The sequence below is a fragment of the Osmerus eperlanus genome, chromosome 6 (assembly GCF_963692335.1).
Source record: "Osmerus eperlanus chromosome 6, fOsmEpe2.1, whole genome shotgun sequence".
In the NCBI taxonomy this organism is placed as follows: Eukaryota; Metazoa; Chordata; class Actinopteri; order Osmeriformes; family Osmeridae; genus Osmerus; species Osmerus eperlanus.
The window spans coordinates 11,032,312-11,051,444 of NC_085023.1; the positions used below are offsets into that span (position 1 = coordinate 11,032,312).

The window sequence follows — 19,133 nt, forward strand, 5'->3', positions numbered from 1 at the left end:
AGTTAGAATATCAAATTAACTTCAGTCTCTCAATCACATTAACAAAATGTTTGCGTTGCTTGGCAACAGCCGCAATGCCTAGGCCTTGCAGAGTTTCAGAGCTGAGATTTTAAGGTGTCAAAAAAAGGGCATTCATTACAATACAAATTGGTGCCATTTCCAGAAAATAAACTTACCTTTATCAATGTCAAATGGTTTGTTTTCTGTAGAAGTCTGCTGTAAGTAAACAACACGATACTACCATTAGTAAATGTTAGTAGCTAATCTAGTGTCCTACTGATCCAACTGTTCAGTCCTTAACGTTTGCCCACTGTTTAGTACAGTAACGTTACGTATCTCTTTCACACTATTACAGAAATATAAGAATGTCAGAATTTTTTTTATAACAATGCTCTATTTATCTACAGAATATTATAAATGTGACCCAGTTACTAGTCCAAATATGATTAGAAATAGTATTTGCTAGTTGTTGAAGTCTACAGTCTAAGTAATTGGACACGTTAACTGTCCAATTGACGTTAACGTCACTGTGTCCAATCCCGACCGCTGTAAACTACTATTGCCCAAACCCGAACGGGGTTTGGACACTCAGTTTCCGGTCTTTTTGCCAGCATTTTCTTTTGCTATCGCCAGCAAAGTGTAAGTAGTATTATTTTAGGCATACCAAACAATCTACGTGTAAAATTTCATGAGAATGTTTTATCTCTATCATTCACTTGTAAATGTTCTAATCAAATCCAAGCATTGTATTCCTCATTGTAGCTATAAAATCAGTAAATGTTTTACTACAGCTGTGTGCGTCAAACCACAATATACAACTTCAGTCTAAACTGGTCACAATAAAACCATAAAACCAACATTCATATGTGTATATTATGAAGACAGCTAATTTTGTGTGTGAGAGGAAATGGGAGTGCACTGCAGCAATCCAGATGAGACTGCATTGACAATGAGTGCTTTTACAACTCAGTAGGCAACTAAGCTCCATTTGTATTTAATACCAAATCTTTTTTATGGAAAAAAGGTCTAAATGACTAGCAAGACACTTTATTTTAGACCAACAGATGAACATGAAAAACATTTAACTGAAACATCACTTTTTAATATAAATATTACAAAGACAGAAACCTTTTGTGTAAATTGCCAAATTGAGTGTGTGTGTGTGATTTAGAGCGTAAATGAGTGAGTGAAAGATGACAGCTGTTAATGCATGACAGAAGAAACTGTGGTCTCAGAACAATTGGTAGGCTAGTTGTGTTCGATCAACTAGGGAAATACTTCAGCTATTAAGACAGTTAATAAGTCATCCATTTTGTGTTCCATTAATAATAACTAATGAACTAGCTCCCCAAAAACTCCATAGAATTGAAGTTATTTTAAAGACCATTGCTGTAGAATAAAGGATATTGAAATATTGAAGGCAAACAAACTATTTTGTCATCAACGTGTTTCCATTTCCATGTCAATTAAAGTACCTGTAGACACAGACTTACATATGACTTACATATGACCTGCAGGGGAGCGAAGAGCCAAGTACAAATTAAATGTTCTCTTTTTAATCAAAGGAAGAAATTCTTGCACTCTGCATTATATGCCAATAAATAAATACATTTTAAATGTAAATTTTAAAATATATTCAGCACCCCAAAGTTATTACAACAAATCTAAAGCTATTAAATACAGCTAAGGACAATGATTCCCAACCAGGGATACCCATATACCTCTGGATAATCTGAATATTTTCCCAAGAGGCACGGAGGAAAACGTCTGCCAAATTATCAAGAGGCAAAAACATTCCGTAATCGTAGTATTTAAAAAAAGTTTTATGATACAGTAGACCTCAGTCTGTTTATTCAGTGTTTCACTTATTTGGGGTAGATACATTTTTATATTGCTTCTGTTTAGATTGTAGGTGACTGGAAAGTGTCAGTGACAGCCATGTGTTGGGAACTGATATATCCATGACTTCTGGCCATAACCTTAAAGTCTGTGTGTGGGCCATCACTTCAGTGCTGTGGAATAGCCCTCTGGTGGTATGAGGATACTGGGAAACATCAGGACCTTGGCCCGCATGAAGGACAGATCTGGTACCTCGCACACCACAGCAGCTGCTTCCGCACTCAGATCTTTGTCCTGCTGTGGTTCTCGGTTACTGCTTGACACACAGACAATTACACACACAAAACACTTATAGACACACCCCTAAGACTCTACCTTCAACTAAATTAGATTCTGACCTTGTAGCAGTGCTGGTTATCTCCATAGAGGACATAAGGCGATTGAAGGTTTCTTCAAGGTGGCAACTGTTAATTCTGGGTTCCAGTTTTGCTGTGGTCAGTTCATACAGCTCACGGTCTACCCCTTCATAAACACAAACACACTTGGAGTTGGAAATTTACCCCACCAGTTGTTTTCCACCAGAAGGAAGATACAAGGCACAACAGGCACACAGAAACTTGATGCAAAAAAAAACAACACATTAAAAAAGAACAGTGCAGCAAACTGTCAATGCCAGTGATTTGGTGTTACATAGCCATAGCTGATCCAAAATGGAGGAGTGATGGCGGCTATGTCAAATCACAGCAGAGCTATACGTACCTGGTGGAGGGCTGCTGCTCCTGCTGCTGCTGCTGCTGGACCCACAGTCCTCCACAGGCCCAAAATAATCAAGGTTTAACACAAAGGTGCCTCTGCTGGCTAGGGACACAGTGTATGCAAGGGGTATGCAAAGGGTACAGTGAGCGAGAGACACACCCATTCACTTTTAACGTAAACAGCTTTTTTGTATACTGAAAGACATTTGATTTGACAAATTTCTGCCCACAAAACTCAAACATTGTGATATGAAACTACTTAAATGTTATTTTATTAGATAATACCCTTTATATAAACTTTGTTTCACTGTGTTACATTTTGTAGGTTGTATGAAATAGCATATTTAGATTTGACATAACCTGATTTACAGATATTTGCCAAATCATTTTGTTTTTGTTTTATGTAAATTACAAAATCTCGCCAAAGGTATCAAAAGTGTCAGGACTAAGCTTGTGGCCAGTTTTAGTACTAACTTGAATAAATGAAAAGAAGATCAAGAAAAACCTGGTATCCGCTTAGAAAAAAGCAGTCAGTACCATTCAGACAGAAAAGCAAGAGACAGGTCTGTTTAAAACATGTTTTATGTTGAGAACATGTTTATTTACAGAACAGAGGTTTTAAAATACTTTTTATTGCAATCCCTTAACATGGGGTTTAAGTATTTCAGTGCGGTGGGGGGTAGAAAAACGGTTGGGGTTAGTTTAACAAGCCTTTTGCTGAACTTGATTTACAGTGTCTGAAAACACGTTCCACTTCATAGTACAATCATCTACCTATTGGCCTGATGGACTTTCAGCCATGTTACAAATTCCATGTGTACTGAATTTTTAAAGAAAATTTTAAACGTTTTCATTCATAAGGGATTTATACATAAATCTTTATCTCCAGTGATAAAGAGCCAATGTTGCATTAATGAAACATGTAGCAGCATAACGAGGATCTAAGCTTTCTACACTGTAAAACCTGAAAGTGTAGTGTGAACCAGATTAAATATCAGACATGAACTAATGCAAAGTGAGTTCTCATTTCAAGGAAGAACCGTTGGGAAAAAAATCAACAATTGTCAGCACCGTGTATGTTTATAGTGGGATGCTAAAATCTCAGAAGTCACATGAAGAGTGCTGTCCACTCCACACTATAGATTCAAGTTAATTTCCGTCATATCTGAAATAAATAATAACTATAGTTAATTCCCCTGTCGTCTGTGTGGTCACTCTAAATACTTTGTCTGCTTTTAGACTACACTACTTTTACATAATACTATATTTGAGAATTATTTATAAGAAACAGTGCATTTGTGTATGGCTTGTCCACATTTAACCTCTTATACTGTTAAAGTAAAAGGCCTAACAGCCCAAGTGCATTACTTCATACAGCGCAAATGAGGTAGCCAGTAGGTCTGAGGTATACTCCTTGATACAGTATACTCCATCATGGAAGAGGGGGAAGGAGGGAAAAACAAGAAAGATAGACAGCCGGGTTTTTCCATCATTAGAATTCAATACAAAGTCAGAGAAATTATACAATTTGGTGAAGACAGAAAAAGGAGACACAGAAACACAGAGGGGAACAGTGAGAGAACAATAGAGTACAGAAGGTTTTGCCACAAAAGAAAGGAAAACCCCAGAAAGAAAGACAAAGCCTGTGTATTTCAGGAGAAGGTCTGGAGGGTACTCTTATCTCCGTCTGTGGAAGTCAACAAGGGGACGTACCGTCCTGAGGGTTGCTAAGGCCACTGCTGCTCCTGTCACACTGGCTGGTCAAGAACGATGCCTAGTGGAGTGGTGGGGGGGAAAGGATGAATACATCTTTCCTGAAACTAATCTATAATTTATCCTTTCATCTAAATATGTGGCGAGGGTACAACATTAAGTAATTGGGATTTGGGAGGGTATTGACAGTTCAGGTAGGAAGGTTGGGGGTTTAGCCACACTGCTCACACCTGTAATGGCTCCTCATATCCTGCAGAAAGGGGACATGTAAGCCTCTGTGTTTAGTACCTGTGCCGAGTCTGATGAGAGAGCTCTTCTTGTTTCCTGGGATCCAGGAAGTACTTGTGCAGTTTCAGCTGTCTGCCCTGCTGCTTTCACTGACTCTTTGGTGGGCTCTAACATACCCTAGATGAGAAAGAGAAAAACAGAGAGGAGAGAGGTATTTTACACATTGTATTAAGCACTGGCAATCTAACCCTAATATTTACTCCAATAACACCTTGGCTTGCATTGGAGTTTACATAAGCAACATGGCATGGCACACTGCAAAAATGAGTTTAGCCATGGTGCTAGTGGGAGGGTCTAGAATTAAAAATACATCAAAAGTCAGGCCATGTTGCCAACACTCCACTCACGAGGTTGGCTGCAAAGGCAGGAACAATCACTGGTTGCTTGGTCTCTCCAGTAAAAAGCTACAAGGAGAAACAGAAAACACTCCATTTGAATTTGGCTGAACAGAGATCTGCAACTTAACTTAGATCTTAAAGGCTCTTGAAATGTAACCTTTTTTTGCCACCTTGTCCAATATGATTAGATTTAAGAGAGCACATGTTATCCACACAGCTGTAATCATTTACGTCATTCAGTGGCTCTATTCAGTTGTCAAATACGATGAAAAAATACGACTATGAGTGTTAACAATTAAAAAGGGTTAGGGCTAGTGATATTGGAAGATGACAGAAGTCTTGGATAATAGGTAATAAGGCTTGTATCAGATGCTTATTACCATTAATATATGTTCATATATACTTACTAACATACAGCCTTTTTGAATTTATTTGGTTGTGCTCCAGTCTCTAAGGCACTCTCTTTCCCACACTCACAATGTTTCTGGTATCCATGCCCAGGCAGTGGAGTAGTATTCTGTTGCTGTGGGAACCCCCCCACTGGAACTTCAGGCCAAAGGCGTCATGGACTTCACAGGGCTGTCGCCACACACCTCTCGGAACCCTGAGTCATAAAACATGTGGGGTGATATCACACGACTGTGTGAACATTCACATGCGCACATGTCATTAAAACGTTAATTATAATACTCATTAATTTGTCACATAATTAGTGCATCAATAGATCATCATCATTGTAGTGTGGAGCCCTCCCTCACCAGTGGGCTGCATAGTGGGGTTTCTCCTCCCCCTGTTTCTTCTCTCCATCCTCAGGCTGAGTGTCGTGGTGCTGTAGCAATGCCCCAAGGCTGGGCACACACACCTCCTCCTCTTTCTCCTGTTGGATCTTCACTGCATGGAAACTCTCCTGAAGAAGTCTGTGGAGTTGTCTAGAAAATGAGGCCTAAGAGACGCAATAAATGTTTTTTTTAACTAAAAGGTAAAAATAAAAACATTTTGAGATATGCTACTTGAGTAATCCAGACTTTTAATTAATAAAGTATTTAATAACTGAATTTACCAACAAAGTCTCATTCCCTGTTAATATAATGCACTGTACATAACACACAATTAAGTGGATATGTGCCGACTTAGTAAAAAAGTTTTGCTCACTTGCTCTCTTTTTGCGGCAGTGTCCCTCTGACATATTTTGTCCTCCGTCTCGTTTTCTTTCTGCCCAGCCGAACTACCAAGATCTCCAAAATCTGCCCAGGTGGCCACCAACTCAGTAGGAGCCCCCATTACACCAAACGCCACCCAGTCTCCTCCAGCTTCTCCTTCCAAGCATTCCTCCTGATCTGAGGGTGCCGAGCAGAAGTCTGCAAAGCTGTCACTGGGGGGGAGGCCACTCTGTGCCCACTCCCTCACTCCACTGTCTTGGGCTTGGTCAAGGTCTTTATCCCCAACCTCTCTCTGATTTTGGTTGAGATCTGCAGAGCACTCCTCTTCCCCTTGTATCCTGGACTCCTCTAAAGAGGCCTTTAATTGGCTGGGGGAAATCCCAGCATCCCTGATGTTCTCCCTCTCCTCTTCCAACTGGATTTCAGTCTCTTCCCTGATGTAACCTGACACCACCTCCTTTTTCTCTGGAGCAGGTGGCAAAGGATTATCGATCGTCTGGACAAAGTACCCCAAATCCTCCAGACCATCTGGAGACACAGCATCGCAGAACGAAGCAAAGTCCTCATTTGAAGACTCACTGACTGTGTTGTTTAGAGGAGAGGCACTATGCTCTATTTCTTCACTATCTATCTCTACCTCTTTCTCTTCATCTGACTTTCCAACTACCAGTTCTGGTGCCTTTTTAAGATGGCTCAGACTTGGCGTCCTGTCCTCACTCCTAAGGTCTTCCAGGTCTTCATTCCCAGAATCAAGCACCTCTGAGGGGCAAGAGAGACTAGCGGGAGCCTTTAGGTGGTGGTCCTGAGGAGGGTGTGTGAATCCTGTATCCCCCTGCTCACAGTGATGGATGATAGTGCGATCCCTGACCCTTTCTCCTGCTACAGATCGCAGCTCAGAGCCTGTGACTGTCTGCTGTTTGGTTTTCAAGCATTCTTCCCTATTTGTACTTTCGGCTCTATCCTCCCAGTCCTTTGCAGTACCAGAAGGTGTGAAGCCACAGCACCAAGGATGTACTTGAGTTTCTGAGAACACAGACAGTTCCACAAACCCGGTTTCCTCGCTTAAAGAGTGGGCACCTGGTGCAGAAACTGAATTGGTCCCAAAAGTTGAATGCCTGAAGGTCTCACCCTCTGAGAGCACGTTGGTGGGGGACTTATGGTGTTCCCTGTTACAGCAGTGCTCTTTCTGTTGATGAGCCCTGCATACTCCAGTGGTAATGGTGGAGGTGGGTTGGGATTTCTCCACAAAGTGAGATTCAGGGATGGAATCCCCTAATTGAGAAATTCTATTTCCACTGTTAGCAAAGTGCTCTGCAGCATCTATGGTTTGGCTGGGCTGGTTTAGGTTGGATGGGGGCAGGTGAGTGAACTTGGAGAAGCTAAAGCTGTCAGACCCTGCCCCACAAAATCCCCTGAATTCTCTAAAGTCATCCTCATCCTCTTCTGTGCTTGCCTCGTCATCATCGTCCAGTGGAGGAGGCGAGGAGGAGTACATGGGCATGATGTCTGGCTCCATGGGCTCTCCTGGCAGAAGCTACAGACGGCTTCATATACCTGAAAGGTGGACACCAGAGGAACAGATAAAGAGAGAGACAAAGAGTTTTAATGAACAATATCATTACGGCCGCCAGAGGGTCACCAAACATGTGCACATACCACATAGGCTAAGGCCCAGGCTTTTTTGCTGCATGTCATCCCATCTCTCTCTACATTTGCTTTCTCTCTAAGCCATCACTATAAAAAATTTAAAAAAGCAGACAAGCTAAAAAATATATCAAAAATAACATTCTCAGATTTGGTATAACAATTTTCAACAGAAAAAAATGCATGCTCTCTCAAATTGCATCACTAAATAAAACAAACATGCTTGTCTATGCTAATATCATACAGTATGACCTTGACATAAAAAGATTCTTGATTCTTCAGTATCTCGAATGTGGTATGCAGGTGGACAGGTTTAGCAACCAAACCACAACAACCTTGACCGTGACTAAAGAAAAACTTGAATAAGAGTAGGTCACGCTACATTTTTATCTTTTTAATAGCTATTTTCTTATCACTGTTTGATGTATTGGGTTTTAGGAATGGAAAGGTGCCCGGCAGCAGGCCACATCCTCTATCAGCCAGAGTAACTTGATCCAGGCATCTTATCCCTCATCACTGTGCCAACAGAAACGGCTGTAGCCCTAGCTGTATGACTGTGCTATATTTGGTGTTCATGGCTCTACACCTAAATGATACTCAACCAAATATGAGATTAAAAAGGCCTACATCTCTTTCCTAAAATAAAGCCCAAGTTGTCTGCTTGACAAGGCTAAATGCCAATTCAACCTGTAGCCTTGCTAAATGAAAGCAGTCAACTGTCCATGGTTTAGACAAGTAATATGATCCTAACCCGCTGCACAAGGATCATTTACAGGAAACTGGAACCTCATGATTTGTGAGCCACTTTAACTCACGCTGCCTTGTTAATACGCTTTCAGCTAACGAGATATTTTGATTAAATTGAAATATCTTCACGTTTACAGAAACGTTTGTATTAATGTCTTAATACAATATTATGGCAGTCAATGTAGACTGCCATATTACATAGCTTTGCAAGATGCATTCAGTCTATTTAGGTGACACGAAGTCCGTAGTAGCAAAACAACGTTCCAAACACGTCTTTGGCTACACAGTATGGTAGCTAGGGGAAACCTAACCTCCTCCACGTTAAAACTAGCCTAGCTAGCTCAGCTCCTACAGTAGTACAGTAGCTACCTGTCTAGCAACTAGATAACACACATATTTATTTTGCATGCTAGCCTACAGACAGTAACGGCTAACTGCAAAAGACGTGAAATGGCTAGATAGCATTGACGCCCCCGTTATCTAGCTTGCAATCTAGTAAACTATGTAGACTACAATATTTCGAAAGCATAGTTTTAGAGCTAGTAAGCATTGTTAGCTACAGTATTGTACAGTAGTCTGCTTCAACAATGCTACTGTAGGCTAGTATCTCGCTCATTCTCAGCTGAGAATAGTTGCGGTCGTAATCTTACCTTCTTCAGATGTCTTGCTGGTCTGTTTCATGTAAACGGCATCTAAACTTCGACAATGATAATAAAGAACATATTCAAATAAATTAACACTTTTTTGTTTATAAAGGTTTATTCTGACGCTTGACGATGGAATACCGCACCCCGTACAACCAACCAGCCAAAGGTAGGCCTTCTCCAGGTCTATTGAGAAGCTGGACCGTCGTTAGTAGCGCCAGAGCTTTCAAATGCTGATATCCTTGATGCTGTACTTCCGGGAATTCCGCTAGGTTGAATAAAAGGTTGTGACAAACCTTCATCTCAACCTAGATATTACGACACAGACCAGCTCTGCTTTGTACTACAGCCTGTAGAAGACTATGATCAACTGAACGACACATTGATCATATTCAAAAATAAAGTTAGAGAAGTGTTCAAATTCACAAGTGTCTTGTTAGTTCTCTTTATACACCTTTAGTGGTGTTTAAGGCTTTACAGTCATACATAGGCCTATGCACAATGTAATTTACCAATTAGAATGGTGGCACTAGTTTATAAATATGACCACTTTATAATTTGCAATATAGTTCAGTAGGGGCAGCACTGGAGTTTTGTCATGCCCACTATAATAGGTAGGTTACAAAAAAAGATACTTTTTGTCACAATTTTCTTTGATGTTGTCCAGCCCAATTAACAAAAGGCAGTACGATAAAACCTTAATGTATTCTATTCTAATGAAACACAAAAACCATATAGGCTGTTAAGTTTCTATATTCAGTAGCCATTCAACAATATTTGCTTGAAGACAATATTTGTTTGTTACGGCTAGGCTACTTACTTGTTCTGAGACAGTTCTGTGATGACTCCATAACTTTCTGGTTTGTGTAGGCCTAATTCTACTCCACCCGTGGGGCAAGGAGTGTGAATATACAATGTTGGCATGTATTGACACATTTACATTTCGAGCAAGATGGTACCAACTGTAAGAGGTGTGGCGCCTAAGGTCAACTGTGATGTTTAGAATCGCTTGAATAAGCATGTATGGAGGACCAAACCTGCCACTTTGAGAAATACATGTACACACCCATGCATAAATGTACAATTTCATGCATAAACCCTTAATAAATACATCCATTATTATAATGGTAATTTAATGAACAAATAAAGGATAGCATAGATATAGACATGTATTATTATCACAGGTTTGGTCCTCCGTAACTATGGGCTGGAGTAGGCTTGTCTCTTGAGTACCCTCATCACACCATGTAATATGGAAAATACAGTATTATGATTTACAAATTTGAACTTTTCCTGCACAAATATACTCATTACTGCTCAGACATTGTTTAAGAAATGGTCAATGTTACTGTGATGCAGCCATCCAGTCTTAATCCAAATTCTCCATGTTTAAAATTATTATTGCCCTCGCAATAGTTTCTTTAGACAGCAGAGGGTACTACAGAGCTTGAGTGGAAAATCATACTGTAAACATGAACTTGCAACCTTTGAACTTGTACTAAGTTCCTACCCCTTGTGATCAACACTACTTTATGGGGTTGGTTTGTAGTCTGTATGGGAATACAGATACTAGGAGAAAGATGTCAGGTCAGACAAACAATGCAAATTATATAAATGTAAACATGTATAAATATGTATGCAAAATAGCTTGGAAATTTGTTACAATAATGTATGATCTTCTTTGGGTTTTTCAAATACAAATACCCTGTACTTGTCTGTAATTCTCTTTTCATCTGCTTTAGTCAACATTTGATACACTGTGTCTGAAACACTTACAGTACACACGTTTTTTGAACTTATCCTTAGATTTACAGTTAAGCAGTAAAATGACACAGACTCTTGTTGTCTAGATGGCACAATGTCAAATTGAACACAATGAGTTGCTCTCAGCACTTTCAGAAAAAAACACATTGAGAACCACTGCATTCCAAGAAGAGAAGTGTATTGGCAGTACATTTTACAAAAACTTGGGAAATATAAACATTTACAGAAGCCAGTTTTCCCCCATCAAAGAAGTTACATTGAGCTCAGATTATTTAACATTTTATGGTATAAGAAATCAGAAAGAAAAAAAGAAATCAGTTAAATAGGTGTGTGAGGTGCTTAAAATAACAACAATACATAAACCTGACCATCTAGCATGTTTTATTTTAACACATCTGATAATCTTCATTTAACAAAATAACTTGTTTGGTGATACTTCACTTACACCATTAAGCACTGCAGTTGCATCCATTCACGTTGTAAAGGGAAGGTTGTCAAATATAAAATCAGAGAAATAAATTGTTGAGATTCTAAAAGCCTTTCTGATATTTCCACAGACAAAAGTTTAGAAAAAGACTTCGGTGGACCATTCTCAGGGTTTGTCATTATAATAAATGTAAGGAATACATAACTGTACAACTACACAATACAATCACACCAACTCAATCTACATCTACTTCATAGGACTGTTGGTAAATACACATTTGCTTTTTCAAAACATTTTCAAATAATAAACGTTCTTTTCAAATTTTCCTCTGAACAGCAGTTTAGCAGAGATAAAAAATGTTGCCCTTACAGTCCTGTTTTACAGTAGTTTGACACACAAGTCCCTGACACCTGCTTGGATGCTCACTTCAACTTCGGAACTACAAAAATTGCAATAACTATGCAGTACTGGGGTAGTAAGCCCCAGGTGTTTTAAACATTGCCATTCCTAAAAAATAATTATTCTGGTCAAATTTGGATTTCACATCACATGACTTGCTCCTCCTTTTTGTGTGTAAACCAAGCAAACCAAGTTATATTAAACAAAGTACATCCAGAGTCAAAAGGCAAAGTAACAGAGGGGGTTAAATAGTCTGGGTTTTCTTTTTCCACCCGTAGTGACTGAAAGAAGACACACTAATTTCACCTTGCCTGTTAGCATCGGACTACAATCGGGAAATGATGACATTCAGTTCAACATTTATGGATTCCACCAAAAAAGTTTACAGAGGGCTATGGGTCAGAGAACAAAGTTATTCAAATTCATAGCCTGCAATGCAAACTGGTCAACACTTGGTATAGGGCGCAATTGTTTTTAGTTATTGTAAATCATTTGTCAACTTTACGATTAAATTGTTTTAAAATGATATATTTTACTGTTTTGCTACAAGATTAAATTCCAGGGGAGTTCAGTGTCTAGAGTAGTCTCTTTCTATATCTGTATTGTGTCACAATCAGACCTAGAGCTGGATAGCGTGTGGAAATATGGGATCATAAGGAGATTCCGAGCTGTAACATTTTTAGAGCACCACAGAAAGACATATAACAAAGAGCTTACACAATATCAAGTTACCATTTAATGAAGTGTTCTATATAGTGCATTATCTATTCAAGCCCTCTGATTAAGAGTGAATCCGGAAATGTTTACATGCTATCTCCCTCCCCCATCCTTCCTAGCAATTACATGGCTGAGTAAGACTTTTTGTTGAACCACAAGCATCCAGAAAGTCTTATTCTGTTCATTGGTTTTAGTAATAATAATAATTTAATGTAGGCTTTAAGGGTCAAATCTATGATTAATTTGCCTTTATTTTTAAGCTTCAGGACTCTGAACCGAGTCCAAAACCAAGAAAGCACCCAGTTACACACAACACAAATAAAAAATTAAGGCTACAGTTCTCCTGTGATGGACATGTAACACAGGTTGACACACACACACACACACACACACATTAGTCTCCTAGTGCCAGCCATTATTATACTGTAATTATCTTGGATACAGAAGAAAAGTGTGCCTGTCATGTAAAATTTGCTTTCTTGACTTTGGGAAGACCCTCGCTGATCAGCTGGGAGTAGAAAACAGCAAGTTTTATTGCTTTGTTACAGAACCAAATAAGCAATGCATGCATGAATGTAGTGGCATGTAAGTATTTTAACATTATATAAATATATATATTGTAAAGTATTGTAGCAATGAATGGTGGAACACAGTGCGTGTATACTGTAGCATGCGGTTTGTTTAGTTAAAGAAATGCTTCATTAAGTGGCGTTATGGCACACATCAATCATCTAAAGCCCTAAAGCATTTGGAATTTCTTGCACCTTATGTGCACCTTTTGAGAATTATGTGGTTAAGACACAGGCAATCTGTAGTATGAAAGAATGTCAAAGAAAGGGAACACTTCTATTGCAACCATCCAGATTACATTGTATAATCATTATTTCCAAAATAACTTATCCTACTGTCTCAGCTCAACAGAAAGACTGAGAGACACTGAAGTGGACAAGTTGGATACAATGGGATTGTTGGCCAGTGTTCCTTCTTGGGCAAGCAATTAACTGAGCTGAAAGATATGGGACAGTAGGATGTTATAGACTGGAGATAAAGCTACCTACACCATCAAGATTATCACACAGTGGAGGTTAACAAACAAAACTACCACTGACCAAATTGTTTGTATTTCTGGTTTCAAGTTATTTGTTCCCAACAAAAATCATGGCAACATGACTGTGGCAATACTGTAGGTTTGACACATGCTGGAACTGATGAGGATGCATCATTACAGTAGGTGTAAAACATATCATGACATCAAACCAAATCATTATGCACAACTAAACTATTGTGCGACTGTAACAGCCCCATGTTTAGTAATGACACTACCCACTTACACTTATCTCGATCAGCTACCGGCAAGACGCCTTGTGGAAGAGTATTATAAGCATAGCACATAAGAGACATGAGACTGAACATGTAAAAAACCAGCACCAAATCTTCTAATAATGCATTTCTGAAAATCTAAGTTATGATTGATACAAGCTAAAATGCTGGATCTATTATCATGATTCATAAATGGAGATGACACTCGCTTTAACTTTATTACCTTGTATGCCAACCATATCAATCTCCCTAGCTATGCTACCATAAATAAACATGGCTGTCATATTTACAAAACACTATTCCTACTCTTCAGATCACCAATCACTTACGGAACAGTCTGTAAACATCTGGTGAATTTAAAGATCCCATGATATGCTGATTTTGGATGCTTTTATATAGGCCTTAGTGGTCCCCTAATACTGTATCTGAAGTCTCTTTCCCGAAAGTCACCCTTGTTGCAGAATTACAGCCACTATGAGCAGTCCCACAATGAGCTTTCTTCAGGACATGCCGTTTCTGTGTCTGTAGCTTTAAATGCTATGAGGGAGAAGGAGGCGGAGCTAAACAAGCCATGATGTCTCAAGGAAAAAACAGTATCACGCTTGCACGGTCATAGCTCATTTTCTCATTGGTGGGCCAAATTATCTGTGCGGGCAAAGCGGAGAAGAATACCCAGGGTTTGGTTTACACCTATCGAAATTTCGAGCCACTGGGGGACCAAAGGCAGGCTAGGGGAACTCATATTACTGTTAAATAACCTCAGAAAGTGAACATTTCATGTCATGGGACCTCATAAGTTATTTTTTGTTCCTAAAGCTACTGTACCTTTCAATGGAATTATTTTATTTCCTCAAAAAGTACTACAATACTATCTGTTATAAATGCTTAGTGTGTGAGAAAATCCACTGTTTGCATATAAATCAGTGCTTCTTGACAAAGTTTGTGCAGTGTGGAAAACTCCTGTTCTCTACTTGTTCTCTACAGAGCTTGTACGTAAATGTTAATCACATTAAATAGTTGTTACTATATATAATGTATTTACGTGTGTCAATCCCAATTTAAGAACTGGGCGTAAACTAGCCCAAATAAACTATCATCAACCACCACCATAATCTCTTCAGAGATACGAACACATCTTCATGTGGATAATTCATTCTACACTACAACGTCAGTGCAATCTTTATACAGAAGATTAGTTGAAATTAAAACAAATTATGTCAATCTTTTATAAATGACACACAATACATTAATCAGCTGCTGCAGTACATTTTAAGATTTCACAACATAATCCTCATTTTGCTGTATCTAGGTCATTCAATCCCAGACACAAATACCATAGCAACCGCTAAAACCCAATTCAGAAAGAGCCATTATAGTCCACAAATAATTGCTCAATACTCAATTCAACTTGTGTTTTATTCAATAAATATAACTTTTGGAGGACTTGCATTAAAGATATAAGAAAGTCAATTTATCTTCTATTGGCAGAATACCCACTGGGGTTCTTTGAAACCAGCAGAAGATTATACTGTGAGATCCCTGATATGCAGAGATGAGAAAAAGAAAGGAAGCCCTTCAGAAGTACAGTACACAACACAGCACTGCATTGCATCATCAACAAAGCAACAAAACATTTTTTTAAACGTGCACTGGAGGAATGTAAGACCGAAGAGATAGGAGATGCTGAGTCGTGGGGCCATGACTCTTTTGCGTCACTGCACCACTGTTGATGTAGTGTTGCATGATGGCTTGTGGTTGATGTAATAGGCGAGACTGTGTGTGTATATGCGTGTGTTCACCTGTAATTGAGTCCTTCACACACTGAGATGGCGGTTTAAGTTAACCCAGCTTGGTGATGTGTAGACCCCCATCTATCCGTACCGTATCAATGGAGGTCAAGGATTTTATCTTGTGATAAAAGTCAAAAAGTGGGTGTCCATCCACAAATATTCGAAACCTCTGGTGCTCACAGTGGACCTCAATCTAAAAAGAGGGAGGGAGCAGACAGAAATAATGAGTGAGATAGCTAAATCAAGGTAATAATAAGCAAACATGGGCATGGACAGAATCAGAAATGAGGATGTGGAGAGAGAGGGTGTGCGACAGGAAAGACAGAGTATGTATTTTGCCAAAGATCTTATCGGTCACACACCTGTTCAGGTTGTAGCTCAGAAATGAAAGAGATTTTGCATTACATATCACTTTTGACTGATCTCACCCCTTCCTCAACAGACCTGGCCTGCCTGCTTTACGCTCCCCAGCACAACCAGGAGCCATAAATAGCACTGTGCTATTTGATTTTTGAATGGGATTTGGTGTGCAAAGGCAATGCAAATATTTGACTGTGCCTTTACATACATGCTAAGTCTATTATCTCAGTCAAATTACATCAGATTTTCATGACTGTCAGTACTACTACTTTCTTTATCTTGCTATAATAACAACTATGAAATCACGGTCACGCTCAGAATTGCCAACACATTGAAGGGAGTTTTTGGTAAGAATACTGTTGTTTCTACTTCCTACCAAACTGATGACATAGCCTACTGGAGTTTAGAATTAACTGAAGTTCGGGAGGAGAAGACCACATCTCAACTCCCATCTGCCACTGTGGAAGAAATTGGGATTTCCTGTGTGCTTACATTATTCACTAATCAATAGAACTAGTCATTTTACATGAGAACATACTAACTAGTATCCAATGACTAGTTCTATTGATTAGTGAATAATGTAAGCACACAGGAAATCCCAATTTCTTCCACACCACCTCACCTATGCACCTGTTTACCGTATCAATTCCACACCTGATACTCATCAGCTAATCCAATGTATAACTCAACCATAAACTAACCAGAACTATGAATACAACCTCACTATACCAGCCACAAGTCTCTACTTTTGCACTTTAAACTTGTGAACTGTATTGTGTGAGATTTGTAGCTATAGAGTGAGGTGTAATTGTTACCCTAAAAGGTTGGTCGGGGATGAAGGGGAAATAAGGAATGCTCGACTCTTCTTCGCTCCACTTCCCCGAAACTCGCGCATTACGCAGGAACTGGCGGTCAGCGAATCGGGCAGTGAGTTTCAGGGCCACATCTGTCTGTGGCTCCTCCTTATTTGTGCCATGCCCACAGGTCAGGCTGACGTCAAAGCTTATGGTAGTAAACAAGAGCATAAGGAACACACAAATATCAGTTCCCTGGAAAACATTACTTTTATACTAGTAAAATCATAATGGTTTTATTTATATGTAGGCTACACTGACACTTGGACAATGCAGCCCTAGAGCTGCAGACAGGTTGACTTTGAACTTAAATTAACATACTGTTCTTTAGTATATATTGTTCTGTATGTTCTTTGTGATGTATTGTAGCATATTTCGTGTAAAAAGCAAGTGCTTTTTTTCATCTGACATCATGTGATACGTTGGTCTGACACACCCTGTCTTCAAAAACTAAGGCTATTTGACAAGTGGTGAACGCCCTCTGGCTTGCATAGTTAAAAAGCCATCATTTCTGAACACCCACACGTTTCTCTCCTTCTCTGGACTTATTTTTCATACAAACTTGTCAGGAAAATAATATTTCGGGTGACGAATATCCGTTGAATTTCTAACTTGATATGTAAAAACTCGAGTTCACGCACAAGCACTTGTTTTCATTTTTGACACTTAAACATGAAAAAACAGTAGCCTATGTAACGAGGACTTGAGAGATCATTAAAAGACACTCAACTGAGAGGGAGGAATGACAGGAAACCTACCTGTCCGGTTCTAGATCAACGATGCCCATGACTATGATCTTCTTTCCTGGCCTCATGCCCCCTCGGATGCGTCCGCTAAATGGTACCGTCTGATAAGAGACATAATTAGGCTAAATCACTGAATCCTAATCCTAGCCTATAAGAGTTCCCATGCACAATAATCAACAATAAATCTCGGATTAAAATGTAGGCCTATTACCAGGAGTCGAGCAATATCCTCCCTGTCCGGCGAAATGAGGCCCGGATTTCCGAACGAATCATTGAAATGGTCATCTTCGGTACTCTTCAATATCGGAGACTAAACAGAGAGACACGGTTTATTTAATTGACGATAGCTTGGGTTGTGGATGCAACGGTTCATCATGCAGGAGTCTTCTAGCCTAGTTGTTCCAGAATCCCATGGCGTGGCAACGCCGCTATTCAACAATAAAGAGGTGGGAACCTCGACTGTCAAACGATCTGTCACGTTCAAGTGCGCTTAAGCCATTTAGAAAATATTTAGTATATTATTCAGAGTGCAGTTTAGGCTACTTAAAACATTGACTCAACGATGTGAATAGCACAAAAATGTGCACCATCAGTGAGCTATTTCAACAGAGAGGCATATTTGGTTTCCTCTTCGCCCAGATGAGGCGAAGTCTGTTTCAGCACTGAGTGCAGTTTACGCAGCGACTCACTTGTGAATAATCATTGTTCAGCCATGGGCAGAAATATTTCAGCTTTGTGATCAGATGTCTACTTACAGAAGAAATTTGGATAAATGATCACATTTAAGATTTCATTTAGCTTCTATTTCAATACTTACTATTCCGTCCTTTTCAGCTCCCGACACCGCCATCTTGTATAGAATACCATAGGATGCTTATCAGCAGAAAGGCAGTCCTGCCGTGGAATGTGTAAACGTTGAGGCAGTTTCTGAATCTTCCACATCCAACGCGGAGTCGCACTCAGTGGAATCACCCAGGCTATTAAGACCCGAGACGTACAAACGATGGTTTATATCACACTATCCCTTCAAAAAGGTGGACATTTGCTTACGTATGCTCTAGAATAATTAAATCCGACAGCTTAAACGCCATCTGTTTTCTGCCTAATCAACCACATTTTCTTTGCCCCTTTACCTAATTAACTAGGTTCGCAGTACTATTGGCTTCCTTCATTTCTTTCTGGGTTAAATATTACGACTTAAACTGGTAAATATGTATTGTATGACTATATTGAGTCGTAAATCACATTGAAGTTATTTTCATTCGACTCATGAATTTGTAGGCTATCATAGTTTCATAGGCCCATATGGTTGTCTTACTAAATATCAGCGTGGAACAGGGGCGTCGCTAACTTTTTCACTGGGGCACCAGCACCAGTATAAATCTGTGTGCCCCAGTTAGTGTTAAAAGTTTTAGATTTACAATTTACTTTATTAGTCAGTGCATTCATTTAGATTGATAATTCCGGAAAAAGAAACACAGTATCCTAATCAACGAATTGATGTAGGCCAAGAAAACATTACGAAACGAAAGAAAGTTTCAAAATAATAGGCTAACCGATCATCTTATTTTGACTGTTTTGACTTACTTTGATTTAACAGAATAACAACATGAGTCCAACATGAAGCT

General features: G+C 39.3%; 2 protein-coding genes across 3 annotated transcripts; both read right to left on the minus strand.

Moving 5' to 3' along the window:
- Window positions 1-1,031: 1,031 nt before the first annotated feature.
- Window positions 1,032-9,393, minus strand: aftphb (aftiphilin b). 2 transcript variants are annotated; one of them, XM_062463441.1, is made up of 10 exons: window positions 9,135-9,393; window positions 6,086-7,647; window positions 5,692-5,876; window positions 5,411-5,537; window positions 4,943-4,999; window positions 4,596-4,712; window positions 4,308-4,368; window positions 2,599-2,697; window positions 2,238-2,361; window positions 1,032-2,152 (listed from the first exon to the last, which is right to left on the minus strand). In XM_062463441.1, exons 2-10 carry the CDS (start codon window positions 7,607-7,609, stop codon window positions 2,002-2,004), a joined length of 2,445 nt encoding a protein of 814 aa, XP_062319425.1. In that variant the 5' UTR covers window positions 7,610-7,647; window positions 9,135-9,393; the 3' UTR covers window positions 1,032-2,001. The 2 variants fall into 2 exon arrangements, with proteins under 2 accessions (XP_062319425.1, XP_062319426.1); XM_062463442.1 differs by lacking the exon at window positions 2,599-2,697 and having other exon boundaries at window positions 9,135-9,392.
- Window positions 9,394-11,801: 2,408 nt separating this feature from the next.
- Window positions 11,802-18,689, minus strand: LOC134022156 (galectin-related protein B-like). Its single transcript, XM_062463444.1, has 5 exons — window positions 18,323-18,689; window positions 17,717-17,815; window positions 17,518-17,606; window positions 16,721-16,907; window positions 11,802-15,738 (listed from the first exon to the last, which is right to left on the minus strand). Exons 1-5 carry the CDS (start codon window positions 18,353-18,355, stop codon window positions 15,595-15,597), a joined length of 552 nt encoding a protein of 183 aa, XP_062319428.1. The 5' UTR covers window positions 18,356-18,689; the 3' UTR covers window positions 11,802-15,594.
- Between the last annotated feature and the right edge of the window lie 444 nt (window positions 18,690-19,133).

Excerpts from the sequence above, each read along its gene's own strand:
- LOC134022156 (XM_062463444.1), bottom strand. The coding sequence starts at position 18,355 with ATGGCGGTGTCGGGAGCTGAAAAGGACGGAATA. Across the intron at positions 17,607-17,716 it reads AGGATATTGCTCGACTCCTG|ACGGTACCATTTAGCGGACG; the intron begins GTAATAGGCCTA and ends GTCTCTTATCAG. Across the intron at positions 15,739-16,720 it reads TCCCCGACCAACCTTTTAGG|ATTGAGGTCCACTGTGAGCA; the intron begins GTAACAATTACA and ends CCCTCTTTTTAG.
- aftphb (XM_062463441.1), bottom strand. The coding sequence starts at position 7,609 with ATGGAGCCAGACATCATGCCCATGTACTCCTCCTCGCCTCCTCCACTG. Across the intron at positions 4,713-4,942 it reads CTGCCTTTGCAGCCAACCTC|GGTATGTTAGAGCCCACCAA; the intron begins GTGAGTGGAGTG and ends TTTCTCATCTAG. Across the intron at positions 2,698-4,307 it reads CCTTAGCAACCCTCAGGACG|CCAGCAGAGGCACCTTTGTG; the intron begins GTACGTCCCCTT and ends CTGTGTCCCTAG.